Consider the following 18,550-nt stretch of genomic DNA (forward strand, 5'->3'; position numbering starts at 1 on the left):
GCCTGAATTTAAGTAGCAGCTGAAATTCTCCCTTTGAATTTATGGGCTATGACAGTGCTGACTTTTCATACCATTATGAGAAACTCGAAAAGCACATGAGTAAATCAGATTTTTTAAATTTGGGAAAAATGAAAAAAACATTTTGAGAGAAATTGGGGTTGATTTGTTAATGACGATTAACATTGTTAACATGATTAATGTAGATTTGTGCTAACACGGCAGAAAAATATTCATGGAAACACCAGGTAAAGTTAATTGTTTGTTGCACCCTCATAAAAATAATTTGTACTTATTCCTTTGTTAACTTTTTTAAAGCAGTGAATTAAGTTGAAAAACCCTTGTAGTCTTTCTGCTAGTAGGCATTAACTTTCAACACTAAAATTTTCCTTTTTTTTTTAAATGATACCTTCTGTGTCTGTGAACTTATAGAACTTTGATTGAGTAACTTACACACCTGCCTTCCTCCCCTCTCTCCCTCCCTCTTCCTTTTTCTTCTTCTGTTTAAAACTTACAGTGGAGATATATATATATATATATATATATATATACACATATATATATACACACACACATGTATATATGTATATATTAATATTTTAAATAGTTAAAGTCAATTTGTTTTGGGGAATGGTTTGGAAAATTGAAAACATCTTTAATTATCTGATATTTTAATAACTAGAGCTTCTTAATAATCTGTTTTGTTAATAAATTGGTTTTAAAGGCTACTGGCAGGTCAAGCGGTAGCCATTAAATGAACCTCTACTGCTGACATTAATTTACAGGGGCCAACAGGACAAAACTCTACGACATGATAGCAGATCTGGGAGATGATGAGCTGCCCCACATCCCTTCAGGAATCATTAATCAGTCTAGGTCAGCCTCTACTAGAATGACTGATCATGAAGGTGCAAGAGCAGAGGAAGGTACAGAATTTAGCTACCCTGTTTATTTACATTGCAGAAGGCCTTAACTCCAAGTCACACCTTAATATTGCAAATTTACTGCTGCTTAAAATGCTGATGGTCATTTTATATGATCTTCAGAGAAGGGGTTGGGCAAGCTCTGGATGTAATTGTCTCAGGAACTTTGAAATTTTTGGCTTCTATTACTTTATTTTTTGTTTTTGATGTTAAGTGGAATTGTTTCCGTCATAGGTCAGTTGAGAGTACCTTTCTTAAATCTTACGTTAACTTACAGATCTAGTAACAAAAGAAAATAGTAATTTAGAAAAATAAACTTTAATACATATGGAAAAAACTGTTTATTCCTTTTGTCTTATTTTTTAAATTTAGCAACTAATAACAGCTACCACTTACTGAAAACAACTACAAGTACAGACATTGTGCTTGGAACTTTACATATATGTTACTTCTAAAAGTAGATTCACTGTTACCTAATGTGATTATTTTAGAATAAGGCAACTTCATAATTTAACTTTGATAGCAAGTATATACTAGCTAGTAATGAATTTTCCAAAAATTACCTTTCAGAAATGTGTAGGAAATGAAAGAACTACTTAAATAAACATTTTTTCCAAAATTGATTTTAACCAGAGATATGTAGATATACTTGAAAAAGTTATAATTTTAGGTCTAGATAGTTATAATTCTAAGCAGTGAATCTGAGTTTTTAACCAAAGATTACTATGTTTGAGATACACTTTTGTATATATAAGATAATTCATCATATAGTAATTTGGCATATAGATTGAATTTCATTGATGATCTGCCTTTCCTGTGTGAGGGGATTTGTTTGGTGCCCCAGTTGAAAATTTTCTAAAGCATCTTGTTTCCTTTTAAGATTTCTTTTATAGCACATTTTATTTTTTTTTGAATTGGAGTCTCACTCTGTCGCCTAGGCTGGAATGCAGCAGGACACTCACGGCCACCGCAGCCTCCACCTGCTGGGCTCAGGTGATCCTTCCGCCTCAGCCTTCCAAGTTGCTGGAACTACAGGTGCACACTACTACTCCTGGCTTATTTTTTGATTTATTGTAGAGACAAGGTCTCACCAAGTTGTCCAGGCTGGTCTCAAGCCCCTGAGCTCAGGCAGTCCTCTCACCTCGGCCTCCCAAAGTGCTGGGTTTACAGGCTTGAGCCACCATACCCAGCGGCACATTTTTCTTACATTTAAAGTTAAATACTTTTGTATTTTTTTCTCACACCTTAATTTACCATTTACCTTAGCTTTACCATTCACCTTTTTAAAAAAATCACTAAAATAATAAGACCAGGGCAAAAATGAATGAAAATAAAATAGTGTCTGTTAATTTTTCTAGACTTCATTTCCACTATTGAGCTATATTCCTGTTTTACTTTAGAAGTATTTTTAAAAATTTACATACCAACTTCGTTATTTTTCATTTTATGCATTTAGTTGCATAGCTTTTGATCTATTTTGCCAAATAATGCATAGTACAACTTGCCAACATTTTTGTAATTCATGTTGGACATTTAACCTGCAGTTTGAGGCAAAACCATGTTAGCAGCATGCACTCTTAAATGTTTCAAACCAACAACTTACAGAAAAAGCCCAAGCCCGTCAGTGCCCACTCTACACACAAAAAAACCAATTTGGAGCTCTCTTTGTGTGTTTGTTTATGTGTATGTGTGTGTTTTAAAGAAAAAATGTGAGTCATTGGTCTTTTTCCTAAAGATGGGAGGAGGGCAAGGGGAAGATTTGGTAATTGTGAACTTCTTTACCCTTTCAAAGGGTAAATCTTACTAGAATCTGTTATTAAAGAGATTTGAGTTTGACAAAGAGATTTGAGGCAACATTAGAATTAATAATCTCCCATTTTCAGAGGTAACTCAGACTTAATGCTTTCTTTTTAAAGTCCATATCATACCTCATTTTATAAACAACAAGTGTCTGTTTTCTGGGAGATATTTTGACATTTCAGACTATTGTTAATAAAGATTTAAGATAAAATATTGATTAATATAAAATAATAAAGATTTAAGATGTAACATGTTGCCACTGACTTAAATGGAATCAGTTACTAGACTGTGTTCTTTAGGTTTGATAAAATTGGAGGAGAAAGGAAGAGTTTGATGTGTGAGCTACAGTAGTTGTCCATCAAAAAGGAAGATTAATTATGTAGAAGTACGAAAAGGACCTTGTTAGAGGATCCCATTTTGTAGATTCTAGTATTCTTATTTTTAATGAAAATCTCTTAGGCTACCTAATAAAAAGTGTTATAATTTCCATCATTAAATTAAAAACTACTTATGTTAATAATACTTTTTTCTTTGAATTACTAATGCCATTTTTATGCTTATATAACCATGTACGATAGGTAATACTTATATTAACAGTAATAAAATGTATTTGTAGGATAGAAATTAATTCCCTCTGCAAGGAAATAATGGCAAACGAATGAGTGTCTACTGTGATTACCATATGTCATAGCAATGGATAATATGGAAAGAAATTATAGCTTAAAATTGTTTTGCACATATATATGTAAATGCTGAGTAAACAGAAGAGATTGTTATATACAAATAAATGTATGTTTAGAAAGAGAAGAGAACAGAAATGTAGTCATATTATTAAATAGAAATGAGCATAATACTAATTTTTTATTAAATATAATTAATCTAAAACTTTAATAAAGATATTGTTGTCCAGACACTTCCCTTCACATGCCTTCACAGGACTGATCGGCTATTCCTGCAAAAAGATTATGTAATGATACAAAATAATTTATGTTTTTAAAGTTATGTTATTGGGCTTTTGAGACTTATGTCAGTGGATATTTGTGTATTTGTGAATGGGAATAACTGACATTTGTTCTAACTTTTCTTCAAAAACAAAGTATGAACTTAAAGAAGAAAAATAATTATTTTTTCTAGAGAAAAATGCTTTGAGTAAATATTATCTAATGACTGTATAATTGTTCTGAAACAATTTTAAACTATTGATTTTATAGTTCTTAGCTGATTCTGGCCTTACCAATAACTGTATACTAGATATTGATAGGAAAGATTAATGCTACAGATTGTTCAGATTCAGTAAGTGTAATCATTGAAAGATTCCTGAAGTACTAATTAGTGTCCCTGTGTGTATATATTTTCTGTCAGTTGCTTTTGGATTAATTCTAGATTAGTTGCAGAATCACAGCTTCATTTTGGGACTCTCTTTGAGTCAAATTATATAGTTTACTTTGATAGGATAAAATAAGATAGTCTAAATATAGATGAGTTTTACTTTTGTCATTGTATATATGAATTGAATCTTCTCAGAATTATTTAGAAAAATATTAGTTGATTACTGTCTTATTTTATTATACTTGTGTTTCCTATAGCATATTAGATTTATATAATCAATTTATATAATCATTTTTCATAGGAATTTTCAAAATTGATAATCAGTTTGAGTTTTTGTATAGTATTTTCCTCTTAAATTTACCTATAAATTTTAAGTGTTTTGATTTATTGAGTTGTTTTATATTATGATGACTTGAGTATTTCTTCCTTGCATTTTGTGTTAAAATTTTGCTTTTAAAGCATGCATTTGAAATGATATAGAAGGTTACTGCTTAAACTGTAACTATTACAGCAAAAATTTAGGTAATGGTAGTTATTTATTCCATTATGGTAGAGTTCAGTTGGTGAATATCAATAGTATGTATAGAGAAAAAGATACATTTTAGTGTAATTAGACTTGCTAATATTAACATGGAAAGCTACAATAATGCACATTGTACAGATGAGAAACTAAGCAAAGCTTTTACCTCAGTTTAGTTTGAAATTGAAATGGCAGATCATTAGTCAATAAAGATTAGTTGCTTCATTTTAGAAGTGTTATGATAACTAAATGGGACATTCAAATAATATCATAGTCAAAGCTTTAACGTTGGAAGGTGTTGTGAAGATCACATAGATTAACTTTTTACAGAAAAGAAACTGCCATTTTTGATAGTAGAACTGCCTTTTTCTTAGACCACTGATGTATTACTAAAGGATTCTGAATAATTAAGGCTTTGTAAAGTGAACTGATATACTATATAGCAGCCTGTTTGGAAAGCACTTACATTTGGATATTTATATTTGTTTTTATCAGAGACTAGAATGCCTAGCACTTCTTTAGAAATCAAAAGGACTTAGCAACTTATTAATGTTTTAAAAATACTGTGTGTGCTACTCTGAGGTTGATGGTAGAGGTTTTCCCCCATGAATAGCTGAAATATATTTAACTCCATTATTTAATCAAATTTGTCCTCTTTGTACTGAAGTGATAAGAAATTTAGACAAAGCTTTTGTTGTACCACCTCCCACTCCAAAATAACAAACATAATTAGTGCATATTTGATTTGTGGCTGATTACTGTGTTATGATTCCAACACGTTAGTTTAGTACTGCTCAGTAATAGGGTTTTTTTTTTTTTGAGTGAAAGTGGGAAAAGAAAAATTAATTATATTACTGAATATTGTAACTGTTAAGTGCTTAAATTTCCCCCACAATATTGTCTTGTACTGTATGATTTTTCAGCATTTAAGAAGCGGTTTTGTTCTTTATAGCTGAACCAATAACGTTTCCATCTGGAGGAGGCAAGTCATTTATTATGGGTTCTGATGATGTTTTGTTAAGTGTACTGGGCCTTGGAGACCTTGCAGACTTGACGGTAACAAATGATGCAGACTATAGTTATGATGTAAGTGCAGTTTTATTTTTAATTTTTTAATGATTTAATAGAAGGCTCATTTTTTGGAATCACTTAGACTTAATGTCAAGGTGCATGGAAAAGATAAGTTTAAGTGTGTCAATGTGTTGATTTGAAGTGACATGTAGTTTTTCTTTTATAACTATTTTCTTTGTGGTGTTTAAATTTTTCTTAGGTATTTTGGTGGATTAGCTAGAAGTTTGGGATGATTACATTAACAACATATTGGTTGATAAGTGCATCTTGAGTAGTCAACTCTCAATTATCTCAAATTAAGCCATAGTTTGGTGTTAACAAGAAAAAAATAGATAACTTGAATCACCTATTTGCCTTCAGAGTATTTCTTAAAAAGCACATTTTATTTTTGAATTTTTATTTTCTTGAGAATAATGTTTAAGTTAGTTTGCATCATGTCCTGAATACTTCTTCAGTTGAGGGATGGGGAGATGATGGAAGGGATGGGAAGGCCAGTGTTAGAGGTGAAACTTGTCTTGGGTTTAATTTTTTCTAGACGTTTAATACTCAATTGAGAGTTAACTATACTTGCTTAGATTTTTACATTAATTGCAATTTTTTAGCAAACCATTTTTTTCCCTTTTAAAACAGATTCTTTTTTTCCTACATTTTATACTTGTTTGATAAGCTTTATGGATATAGCCCTTGGTGGGCTTGAAAAATTATTCTCATTAATTTTTTTTAAGTACATAAGCAACAAAATTCTAGTAGACTTCTGACTGCTTGATAAGTGTTTCCACAGCCTCCTTTATAGATGGAGAAGTAAAGGAAAAAGATTAATCTCTGTCAATATCAAGAATTATGAAAATATTCTTAGTTCAGACTTTTAGAAAATACCTTAACTTGCTGCCTATAAAAAAATTCACATGCTAATAAATTTCCTAAATGACTGCTTTACTGTCAATACTGTCCCCTTGGGTGTTTGGTAATATTTTATGTAAATTTTTTCACATAGAGTATTGCAGCAATGGTAGCTATTTTGTTCTCATCTGACATTTATTAGGAGCTTTGGTTTTAGCTTGAGGATTAGGTAAAAACAGATTAAGGAACTCTTCATTTGATCTAGGTATTTGTAAAGCTAAAGAAATGATTCTTCTGGGTTCTTATGAAATGATAAAAATTTGTTATAAAGTTTTTAAGGTCCTTTAAATTTCCAGTGGACATTTTGGCCAAACAATTTTGAATAAATATATTAAGCACACCAAAATGAAACTAACAAAAACTCCACATGCCTACCAGTTTGCTACTTTTACAACTAAATATTGCACTCTTTCTTTTTAGTTGCCTGCCAATAAAGATGCCTTTCGAAAGACATGGAACCCCAAGTATACACTACGTAGCCATTTTGATGGAGTACGGGCATTAGCTTTTCATCCTGTAGAACCTGTGCTGGTAACTGCCTCTGAGGACCATACCCTGAAACTTTGGAACCTGCAGAAAACAGTTCCTGCCAAAAAGCAAGTATTTTATGTTAGCTTGGCTTTTTTCTTCCAATTTTGCTAATATCAGTAATCATTCCTATTGCATATTTTTAATGTACACATTTGATCTAACTAATGACTCCTTAATCTTAATCAGTAATTTATGCTTATTTAATTGCCTTCTCTTCTCCCACCCTTTTTTCCCCTCTTTTAGGAGTGCCTCTTTAGATGTAGAGCCTATCTACACATTTAGGGCCCACATGTAAGTTTTATTAAATTAGTATTTAATTAACAACCATAGTTATTATTAAATATTATGTATCAACCCTCAGTGCTTGTAATTTTCTGTTTGTTTATATTAGAAAAGACATGTTAATTGAATAATAGCTGTTGAATAATTGTGAGACTATGAATTACAATAGTGTTCAAATGTACATGTTCACCTTTAGATATTACATAAATTCAGAAATTGAGAGAATGGGAATTTGAGTTTCTTCTTATGATTTCTAAGTAATTTTTTTCCTCTCTTCCTATAATAGTGGCCCTGTTCTGTCATTAGCTATTAGTTCTAATGGAGAACAGTGTTTTAGTGGTGGTATTGATGCAACCATCCAGTGGTGGAATATGCCTAGTCCTAATGTGGATCCATATGACACATATGGTAAGTAAAAGGATCATAATCTATTTTTTTAAGTGAATGGAGGTGGCAGAAGTAAATACCTCAAATATGATTTCAAAGTTGTTTAAACATATCAATTTCCTCATTAGTTATCCTATTTGCTAGTAATATGCTTTATTAAAGATAAAAATTAGGAAACTTGTGAATTGATACTTCTCTGTGTCATCCAAATAAAAATCTATGTTAATTAACATGTTAATTATAGTAGTAGTTACAAAGAGAAGAAGGAAACAAAATATAATTTAAGTAACAAACTTTTAAACTTAAGAAATAGCTTCTGTAGTTCAAAAATATATTAAGTGAAAGACAGTGGAAGTAAATAGAGATGTTAAGGGTATAAATCATTACACTTTTTGGAGACCAAACCATAATTTTAACATGAAAAAAAAACCTCCTTTGACTTACAAATGGAGCTTTTAAGTAGAAATATCTACCTGCCCATGTATTCAGATACATTTATAAGGGCATTGTTTGTAATCATAGAAAATTAAAATGTTTATGAATTCTTTCCTTTTTATTTAACACACACGTTGCCTACATTTGCCAGGCATAGTAGTAAACACTATAACTAGAAATAAGATTTGGTCTTAACGGCAAAAATTAAGCCAGTGACCTGATAAATGTAAGGTTTCAGAAGGTGACTGTAACTTTTGTGAAGATTAAATTGGGGGTGGGATGAGTGGAAAGAGAAATAACAATTAGGAGGCTGCTTATAATATAAGTGAACTAGGTGACAGTTAAAGTTGCCAAAATTAGAGTACTGGTAGCAGAGCAGTTAGAGAATTCGTTTTAAGATATATTGGAAAAGTACGGTAGAATAAGCAAGATTTATTGATAAGTTGTGCTGACTAGATACAGTGATGGTGAGCAACTCTTGTGTACATTTTTTATTACTGCTTTATTGAGATATAATTTACATTCCATAATCCTTCGGATTTTGGCATAAACGTCACTCTTTCAGATAGACCTTTCCCGACTACATATCTAACAAAAGTTCCCCTTGATACTCATAGTAGTCTATCTTCCTATCATTTATCATAATTTGTAATCATACACCCCATCCCTTGTTTATTTGTTTAATGTCTATTTTTGCCATTAAACTAAGTCTTATTTCTAGACATAGTGCTTACTACTGTGCCTGGCAAATGTAGGCAACATGTGTGTATTAAATAAAAAGGACAAAGAGGGAGGTTGGAAACTGTGAGAATTGTGGTGAAGATAAGAAATATTTACAGTTTACTGTTACTAGAAAAACAGGACTGTCTGACAGACGATGCTCAATGTTATTAGCTGTCAGGTATCCATCACTTGATGAATGAATGAGTATATCCATATAATAGAATAGTATTTGGCACTAAAAATAAATGGAGTATTGATGCATGCTACAACATGGATAAACCTTGAAAACATTGTACTGCGTGAAAGAACTTAGTCACAAAAGACCACATATAGTTATGATTCCATTTTTATAAAATATTCAGAATAGACGTATCTATGTGGACAGTAGATTAATGGTTGCTTAGAGCAGTGGAAAGGTAAGGAGGAGGAATTGGAAAGAGGCTAATGAGTAATGAAATTGACTTAAAATTGACTGTGGTGATGGTTGCACAACTCTGTGTACATACTAAAAGCCACTGAATTATACACTTTAATGAGTTGTATGGTATGTAAATTATATCTGTATCTCAAAAAGTATATGTTCCTTACAGAAAATTGTGAAAGTACAGAGAAAAATATTGATAGGAAGAAAGGATAAAAATAGTCCATAACTACACTACTTAGAGATAGCCTATATATTCTCTTTGGTTCTTATGTCCTTTGTGTGTTCTTTTTACGTTATTGTATGGTAAAGTATCTTTATATGTTAAAGCATTTCTTTTAAACTTTTTTTAGCTAATTTTTTGTTTGTTTCTTCCCAGAGCCAAATGTTCTAGCTGGCACTTTAGTTGCTCATACAGATGCGGTCTGGGGTCTTGCTTATAGTGGCATAAAAAATCAGTTACTATCTTGTTCAGCAGATGGCACTGTTAGGTTATGGAATCCACAAGAAAAATTGCCATGTATTTGCACTTACAATGGAGATAAGAGTAAGTAAATTTTGCCTCTACGGGAAAAGCTAATTTTTAAAAAATCTGGAAGATAAAAAGGACAAAATAATTGATTTTTAAAATTTCTTTATTCTAATTTAGAGAGAATTTTATAAAACATGGTGATCTTTTTACTCATAATAACCTTTTATTTGAAGTACTTTGAAACTATATCCTGTAGCTTGCTGCTTTTTGACCTTTTTTCATGTTTTCATTTAAAAAATGAAACTCTTTGTAAGTAGCAGGGGCTACTTATAGGGACAACAAAAGGTGCTCCACAAATGGGACAAATGGGGCTACTTATAGGGACAACAGAAGGTGTTTCACCAGCTGCAGGTGATTACCCACAAAGACTGCAAATCTTGTTCCATGACCCTGAGCACACTAGTTGGGTGGTCCAGCCAAAGGCATTGAGATTGCATGCTTAACTGGGAAGTCAAATTGGTTTACTTTCATGATTTAAAATCCTTTCCTAGCCGGGCTCAGTGGCTCAGCCTGTAATCCCGCGCTTTGGGAGGTCCAGGTGAGTGAATTGCCTGAGCCCGTGGGTTCGAGACCCGCCTGGGCAACTTGGTGAGACCTCATCTCTACAATAAATCAAAAAAATTAGCCCGGGCGTGGTAGCGCGTGCCTGTAGTTCCAGCTACTTGGAAGGCTGAGGCGGAAGGATCGCTGGAGCCCAGCAGGTCAAGGCTGTGGTGGCCGGGAGCGGCCACTGCACTCCAGTCTGGGCGACTGAGTGAGGCTCCAACTAAAAAAAAAAAAAAAAAAATCCTTTCCTATTAAAGAAGGCTTGAGCCAGTTTACCTTTTGAAGACATTTATTGGTCTTTCAAGTCATTTTTATTTTTTTAAATCATGATCTTTTATTTGCAGTTAGAAACATACATTGTTTTAAAACATTATAGGTGAATAGTATATACTTAGTTTTGTGCATCTCTTAGACACCTGACATCTCAGTGATTCTAATTTGAAATTTCAGTTACCCAAGCTTTTAGAGGCAAAAATTCATTTCGATATTTGTTTCTTGTTTCATCCAGATAATTAATTGCTTGGCTCCAGATTTCATTTAATTGTGCGTTGTTCTTTCTAATTTAATTTAATATGTTAAAGAGAGAAATTGCTGCTCAGGCCACTTTAGGGAGAAGTACTGTGTCAGTGGTCTCCTTAGTCCAAGTTTCATTTTCATAGGTCTAAATTTGACTTGTATGAGCTACTTGATAAGGCTTACAGATCTGACTGGTGAACAGTCTCCCAAAACAATGATGCAAGAATGCTAATTTATCATTTTACAGTAAGGGACACACTTGGGGGACCTAGGACTTTTTTCTTTCTTAGAAGAAAATGTAAGATAACAAATAACTTTTGCATATATCTACTCTACTTTATGAGCTTGATTATTTTGTTTTTTGTCATGTTCAGTAGACTGTTATAAATAAAAACTTTTAAAATAATTGTAGGACACTTACTTTTTATTTCACAATCTTGGCATATTTGTGTTCCTTTTTATTATTAACTTTAATTCAAAAATATTTGAATTCCTTTTCCTTACTGGAAAAGTAGAGATTTCAACATTGTTGTGTTTACACTGTGTTTCTTTGGGCTCCTTTCAGAGCATGGAATACCTACATCTATTGACTTTATAGGCTGTGATCCAGCTCATATGGTGACTGCTTTCAACACTGGTAGTGCAGTAATTTATGACTTAGAAACATCACAGTCATTGATGATACTTTCATCACAGGTAGATTCTGGTAAGTTTTAGCTAATTTTCCTATTTGTGAATTTTGACTGTGTGAATTTAGGATGACAAAGTAATTAGTTTCTTTATGTTACATTGGTACTTATTTTTATTATTTCTGCTATTTCCTCAAATTATGCTTAAAAGCTTGGGTGAATATATGGGGAAAGAGGAGTGAGTAAAGCACTGTGAAGGTGAAAGTAGAGAAGATAATATAATAAACCTGGTCTGCTTATCATCCAGCTTGAATAATTGTTTATAAATGCCCAGTATTTTGTGATGTGTGATATGCTTTTTACAGTTTAAGTAGAGATCTAAATAAGATCTGTGCATTCTAATTGGCGATAGAACTCTGACTCTCTTTTTCATCCGTAGATTCCTCCTCCATCTCGTTTTCCTTGCTTTATTTTTTTTATTTTTTAATTGAAGAAATTGGCTAGTTTGTCTTCCTGTGGTCTGGATTTTTTTGATGATTGCATCCCTGTGGTATAATTTAACATGATCTTCTATTTTCTTATCTAGAGGCTTATTCAAATTGAGATTCAGTGTTTCTGTTTAATGTTTAAATGTTTTTGTTGTCAACTTCATAGGTAATTTGTGAATTTTTATCAGAGGTATTGTCTGGCTGTTTATCTTTTTGTGATGTTTTCAGTCTTGATTATAGCCTGAATCCATTTTTACTTTTTTTTTTTTTTGAGTTGGAGTCTCACTCTGTCTCTCAGGCTGGAGGGCAGTGGCATGCTCATGGCCACTCCAGCGCTGACCTCCTGGGCTCCGGCGATTCTTCTGCCTCAGCCTTCCAAGTAGCCAGAACTACAGGCGTGTGCTACCATGCCTGGCTAATTTTTCATTATTGTAAAGACGAGGTCTCACCAACTTGCCCGGGTTGGTCTCGAACCCCCGGGCTCAAGCAGTCCACTCTCCTTGGCCTCCCAAAGTGCTGGGATTACAGGATAAGCCACCGAACTTGACTGATTTCTTTACTGTTAAAAATGATTTTCTAATTCTGTTATTCCATTTCCGTTTATTAGCTAGAATATTTCTATAAAAAGGAATATCTCCTTATCAGCAATTTGGTTACCTTGGAGCTAATGTTAAGGAAAGGCAAGTAAAAGGTTGATTTTTTTTTTTTTCCTTTCCTTATCAGTTTTGACAATAATGAGTTGGTTTGCTTGTACCTCTGAAGGTGACCAGTGGCTCTTTTGAATATTGTTTTTGGTATCATTATAATTTCTCATGAATATAAATGTACTTGATATGTTGCAATGTTTCAGTCCATTGCAGGTATTCTTTTGATTGCTGCTCAGATTATTTCATTTTAGCCATTGGAGCTTATTCAGGTTGGCTCCTGAGTTCTTTTGACATACCTTTTGTTGGTGGTAGCTTTCTTGCTTTCTGATATGACATGATATTTTAGGTTCATCCTGTTGACTTTGTACCCCAGATCTGAAATCAGCTATTTCTCTAAGGAGTTGTGTTTTCTTTTACTGGGAAATGGCGTTGAGAGACTACAGTCTGGGTGCTTGCCTGTTGAGTTGATCCTCATGTTCTTCGTGGCTCCTGGATTGTTCATTGCCTTAGCCTTTTTCAGTGGACAGAGCAAGGAAATAATGCATTTTTTTAAAAAGTAAAATACTTCTACTTAAAATTCAGGTTTATCTTGGTTCTCAACAAAATCATCATTGTGTCTTATTTGATTTATCCCACTGTATATACATAATCATCTCAGTACCATTACCTCCAATAGTTCATCAGTATAGTTTGTACATAGGGTATATATCACTAAGGATATACAATCTAATTACTATGCTTTAAAGGTACTTGGAATGGTTCATATCTTTGTGGTTTTACCAGTAGCTGGATATACAGTTAATTTGTTTGATTTTATTTTTGATTTTTAGTAATTTCTTTTTTTTTTATAATTTATTTTTTATTATGAAGTTGTGGGGTACAGTTAAGGGTTAGGTATACAATTGCGTTTCATTCAGGCACCCTGTTGATATGGGGTGTTTCCCCGTTCCCAGACAGATATTTGCTACTGTTAATCCCATCTCCCTCCCCCCCAATTTTTAGTAATTTCTAGTAATTATTTCTTCTTCTTTTTTCTGTACCTACTGATGACAAAAGTAATTTCTTTTAGAAAATAATTGTTGACTGAGCTTGGTGGCTCACTCTTGCAATCTCAGTGCTTTGGGGGAGCCAAGAGAGGAGGATTACTTGAGGCCAGGAGTTGGAGACCAGCTTGTGCAACAAAACAAGACCCCATCTCTACAAAAAATAAAAACTTAGCTGTACTCAGTGGCATGTGCCTGTAGTTCCAGCTAACTTGGGAGCCTGAGGCATAGGATGGCTTGAGCCCAAGTGTTTGAGGTCGCAGTAAGCTATGATAGTGCCACAGCACTCCTGCATGTACCACAGAGTGAGACCCTGTCTCTAAAAAGAAAGAAATTAAGAAAGAAAGAAAAATAATTGTTTTATAATTATGTCAATATTTACATGGTATATAGTCAAATCTTAAACCAAAATTATCTTTAAAAGTGTGTTTCCTATTCTTTTTCTCCCCTACTTAGATATATAAACACACATTTTTATGTGTTTAAGTTTAATATATATTTTTGTATACATGAAGGATGCTCTAAAGTCTGTTAATGTTTTTGATGGTTTTTTTTCCATTTGTTTTGATCTTTCTCTGTTCTCCTTCATCTCTAATCAGAAATTAAGAGCTAACTGGTAAAGAAAAAAAAAAAATCTCATTTCTAAAAAGTATTCATTCCAGTTTTTTTTTTGTTTTTTTTTTTTCAGTATGGGTAAGGTGGGGGGTTGTTCCTTGCAAACATTTAATTAGCACTTACAAATTTTTTTCTTCTTTAAATGCTTATGGGCATTTATGGACTGTTTACTAAAATAATAATCATTACAGGTCTTTTAAAGATTTTAGACTACCTACATTAAGGGTCTACATTAAAATACTTCCGACTTTTTCTAAACTTGAACCTAGTATCATTCATATTATAGGACATGATAGCTTAGTTTATTTTTGTTTTAAATAGATCTCTCTAGAGCCCTCCTGTGACTATCAGATTTATTTTATGCAAAAGTTTTAGTTTTTAATGAGTTTTATATTCTGGCAAGACTAAAAAGGTTATTATCCAACTTCTAATTGAAGATTTGAATTTTAATGTGTTATCTTCTTTTATTTTTCAGGTTTACAATCCAGTAATCACATTAACAGAGTAGTAAGTCATCCCACACTTCCTGTTACAATAACTGCTCATGAAGATAGACACATCAAATTTTTTGACAATAAAACGGGTAAGCAAACTGTCTTATTTTCATAATATTAATACTGTAAGTTTGAGGTGGTCAAAAACACCATTTTTTTACATGTGGTATAAACAGAGTCTCACTCTGTTGCCTAGGCTGGAGTGCAGTGACTCACTCACAGCCACCACAGCCTCGACCTGCTTGGCTCAGGTGATCCTTCTGCCTTCGCCTTCCAAGTAGGTGAAACTATAGGCGCGTGCCACCATGTCTGGCTAAGTTTTTGCTTTATTTTAGAGATGAGGTCTCAGCAACTTGCCCAGGCTGGTCTTGAACCTGCAGGCTCAGGCAATCCTCTCGCCTTGGCCTTCCAAAGTGCTGAGATTATAGGCGTGAGCCACCGCATGCAGCCTATTTGAAATTTTTTATTCTAGATTACTCTGTTATGAATAAATATGGCAGAAGAGGTCTCTCTTTGGTTTTTGACTTTTTAAATAATATGTCCTTAAAACTGTTTCTCAGTGGATCAAAGCTTGTTATAGTGGATAGCATTTATCTTGTTATAAGGAAATACATCAGTTGTACTGATGTCAAATCAAATTTTAATATAGACATAGGTGTGGGTTTTGGGTTGTTTTTTCGTTTTGTTTTGTTTTTGGCCTCTCTCTTATCTGTCATTTCCCTGGAATATTATATAGAATATTGCTTGCTCTCTTTCAGGAAAGGTCTGACAGCTAGAAAGCCTACTTTGAGAAGAAGCTAAAACAGTCAGGATATTGAAGGATTTCCAAATAAGAAATTTAAATGTTAATTGCATCATTATTACAGAGTAACAAGTTATCAAGTAAGACAGTAAACCTAAATGACAGGTTTCCCTTTACAGATTTATGTAGGATATGGCAGTAAGTTTTTGTCTTTATTCTTCCATTAAGATCCTTTTGTTCCATCACATGTGACAGCTCAGGCCTGTAATCCCAGCACTCTGGGAGGCAGAGGTGAGAGGATTGCCTGAGCCCAAGGGTTCGAGACCAGCCTGGGCAACATGGTGAGACCTCATCTCTACATTAAATCAAAACATTAGCCAGGCGTGGTGATGCATGCCTGTAGTTCCAGCTACTTGGAAGGCTGAGGTGGAAGGATCACCTGAGTCTAGCAGGTTGAGGCTGTGGTGGCTGTAAGCAAACCACTGCACTCTAGCCTAGGCAACAGAGTGAGACACTGATTCAAAAAAAAAGATCTTTTTGTTCAAATAATACTTTCATGAACAGATTCTTTTTAATATAATAAAACAAGTTGAGAACAGAGTGAATAATCACAGATTTACATATTGCATGGGAAATAAAATTCCATTCAAGTAGGTGTTCTCAATTTAACACCTTATCAAATCAGTCATTTGAACCATTTTTATGATGCTTAAAAATGTCTTTCTCTTTTGCAAGAGCAGAGATGTAATTTCCTTTTGTGAATCTAAAAATATTCCTTTTTATTTATTATTGAAGATTTACATTTATAAGGGAAAGTTCAGGAAGTTTAGTAGTTGCATTAATGATATTTTGCTAGCAGAAACAAAGAAGTCAGTAGAATTTTATTCAGTTACAGAAATAAGGAAAATATAGTTTTTCAGATTATTTCCAAGTTCTACTTATTCTTTCTGTTAACTAGTCTAGCACCTTATCTTCAGTGTGAAGATAATTGAAGCAGTAGACTCCAAGCAATGGGAAAAGTTCTTTCTAGATTGACCAACAACTTCTCTCTCTTGCCTCCCCTCCCTCTCCCCCCTCCTCCTCTTCCTCCCCCAAACTCACCTGTTTCATTTTATTTAACGATGAATTGTCTTAAGATATGATGTTTTTAAACAAGTTATTTGAAAATTGGTAATTTCTTTAAATGTGTTAAACTAGATTATCCCCGTAACTGCTGTTGCTGGCTAGCTAGGCTATTCATAGAGTGTTATTTTGTAAAATGAATAGTATATATTTATTGAACTTTAAAATCTGAAACATGATAGAAATTGATACTCCGAATGGATTCAATAAATATTTAGATGAGAAAATCATTTTAATAGCAAAAATGTATTCAGCATTTTGTATTCTATACTGTGCTGGATACTATCATCTATAAAATGTAGTTCCTGCTTTCTGTGGCCTCGTCTAGGGGAAATAGAGCTACATATGTGTGTCTGTGTGTACACACACACACACACACACACACACACACACACGATGAGCCCTTCTAGATAAAGGCATCTTTATAGTGTGGGAGTTTGAGCTTTGTCTTAGGACTTGTAAGGATTTTTTGGTTTGTTTTTAAGTAAAGAAGGTAGTAGGAAATTCCAGATATGGGGATGTTTTCAGCAGAGGCACAGTAGACAAACTTGTGCTGGAACAGAAGTTTCTTATAGATAAAGCCAAAGACATAAGTTTGGGGAAGGAAGTAGACTTTATTAAGAAGGACTTTTTAGAACCAGGATAGGAATATTGAATTTTCATTTATGCTGTGTGCAGTAGGAATCATAAAAATATTTGAAAAGGCTGGGTGTGATGGCTCAAGCCTATAATCCCATCATTTTGGGAGGCTGAGGCAAGAGGACTGCCTGAGCTCAGGGGTTCGAGACCAGCCTGGGCAATTTGGTGAGACCTTGTCTCTACAATATATCAAAAAATTAGCCAGGTGTGGTAGCATGCGTTTGTGGTTCTATCTACTTGGATGGCTGAGGCAGAAGGATCACCTGAGCCTAGCAGGTCTATGCTGGGGTGGCCTTGAGCATGACACTGTACTCCAACCTGGGTGATGGAGTGAGACTCCAACTCAAAAAAAAATCATTTGAACAGGGGTTTGCAAACTTGGTTTAGAAAGAGTAATCAAGTTGCACTTTGCTATATGGTAAATCCTTGACTTTAAAGGATTAAAGTTTTCAATTTTATTCCAGTGAGTTCTTTAGGGTTTTTAAAGTTTTGGCAGAAGCTATTTGAATTGCCTATACTGTGCCTGAAAGACTTAAGTAGTGAGTGATTCTGGGAGAGGGTGTAGCATGAATGTGAGGGGTGTGGAGGAGTGGGAGAAAGAAGGTCCTGAATTGGTTGTGGCCACATTCATCCAGCAAGATTTATTGAATATCTGTCATACTCTTGCCACAGTTCTTGATGCTTAGTGAACAAAGCAAGCAAAATGACCTGTCCTTGTGGAGCTACTGATTAGTAGTGTATTTCTTATTCTGTGAGACATTGTTCTATTTGATAGACATATATTAATTTATTTGCTCTGAGAGCTCTATAAAGTAGATACAGTATTATTATTATCCCCATTTTACACATGAGATTAAAAGGCTTCAAGAAGTTAAGTGATTTGTATGGCGTTGCAAAGTCCCACACCCAGCCCATAAAATGCAAAAGGTATTTATATTGGAACTTAAACACTTTTGTGTGTCTCATTTTTCAAATTAATAGATCATGAACATTTGTTTGCATGTTAGCAAAAAGTCCTAATAAATATCATTTTAAAATGTTGTATACATTAGATATATCATAATTTAACCATTCTGTTGCTAATGTGTAGGTTTTTGTTTACTTGTTTTGTTTTGTTTCTCTCCAGGATACTTTTAAACTATGCTATGTTGGTATTTGAACTTAAATGGTTTGCTTCGATAGTTCACATTTAGCATCAGTCTTTTTTTTTTTTTTGAG

The 18,550-nt window shown here is 33.5% G+C and overlaps 1 protein-coding gene across 3 annotated transcripts in view; it reads left to right on the forward strand.

Moving 5' to 3' along the window:
• Positions 1-18,550, forward strand: part of STRN3 (striatin 3) — a 65,213-nt gene that overhangs the window by 41,310 nt on the left and 5,353 nt on the right. For 2 of the 3 annotated variants that reach the window (XM_021706441.1, XM_021706440.1), the window contains 8 exons: positions 783-923; positions 5,522-5,655; positions 6,961-7,136; positions 7,315-7,362; positions 7,640-7,761; positions 9,699-9,866; positions 11,479-11,619; positions 14,811-14,918. In XM_021706441.1, coding sequence (XP_021562116.1) covers positions 783-923; positions 5,522-5,655; positions 6,961-7,136; positions 7,315-7,362; positions 7,640-7,761; positions 9,699-9,866; positions 11,479-11,619; positions 14,811-14,918 — 1,038 coding nt within the window. The remainder of the gene's footprint in view (positions 1-782; positions 924-5,521; positions 5,656-6,960; positions 7,137-7,314; positions 7,363-7,639; positions 7,762-9,698; positions 9,867-11,478; positions 11,620-14,810; positions 14,919-18,550) is intronic. The other variant, XM_021706442.1, reaches the window with a different exon arrangement.

The sequence above is a fragment of the Carlito syrichta genome, unplaced genomic scaffold, assembly GCF_000164805.1.
Source record: "Carlito syrichta isolate Samal-C Ts95f unplaced genomic scaffold, Tarsius_syrichta-2.0.1 Scaffold315592, whole genome shotgun sequence".
NCBI lineage: Eukaryota > Metazoa > Chordata > Mammalia > Primates > Tarsiidae > Carlito > Carlito syrichta.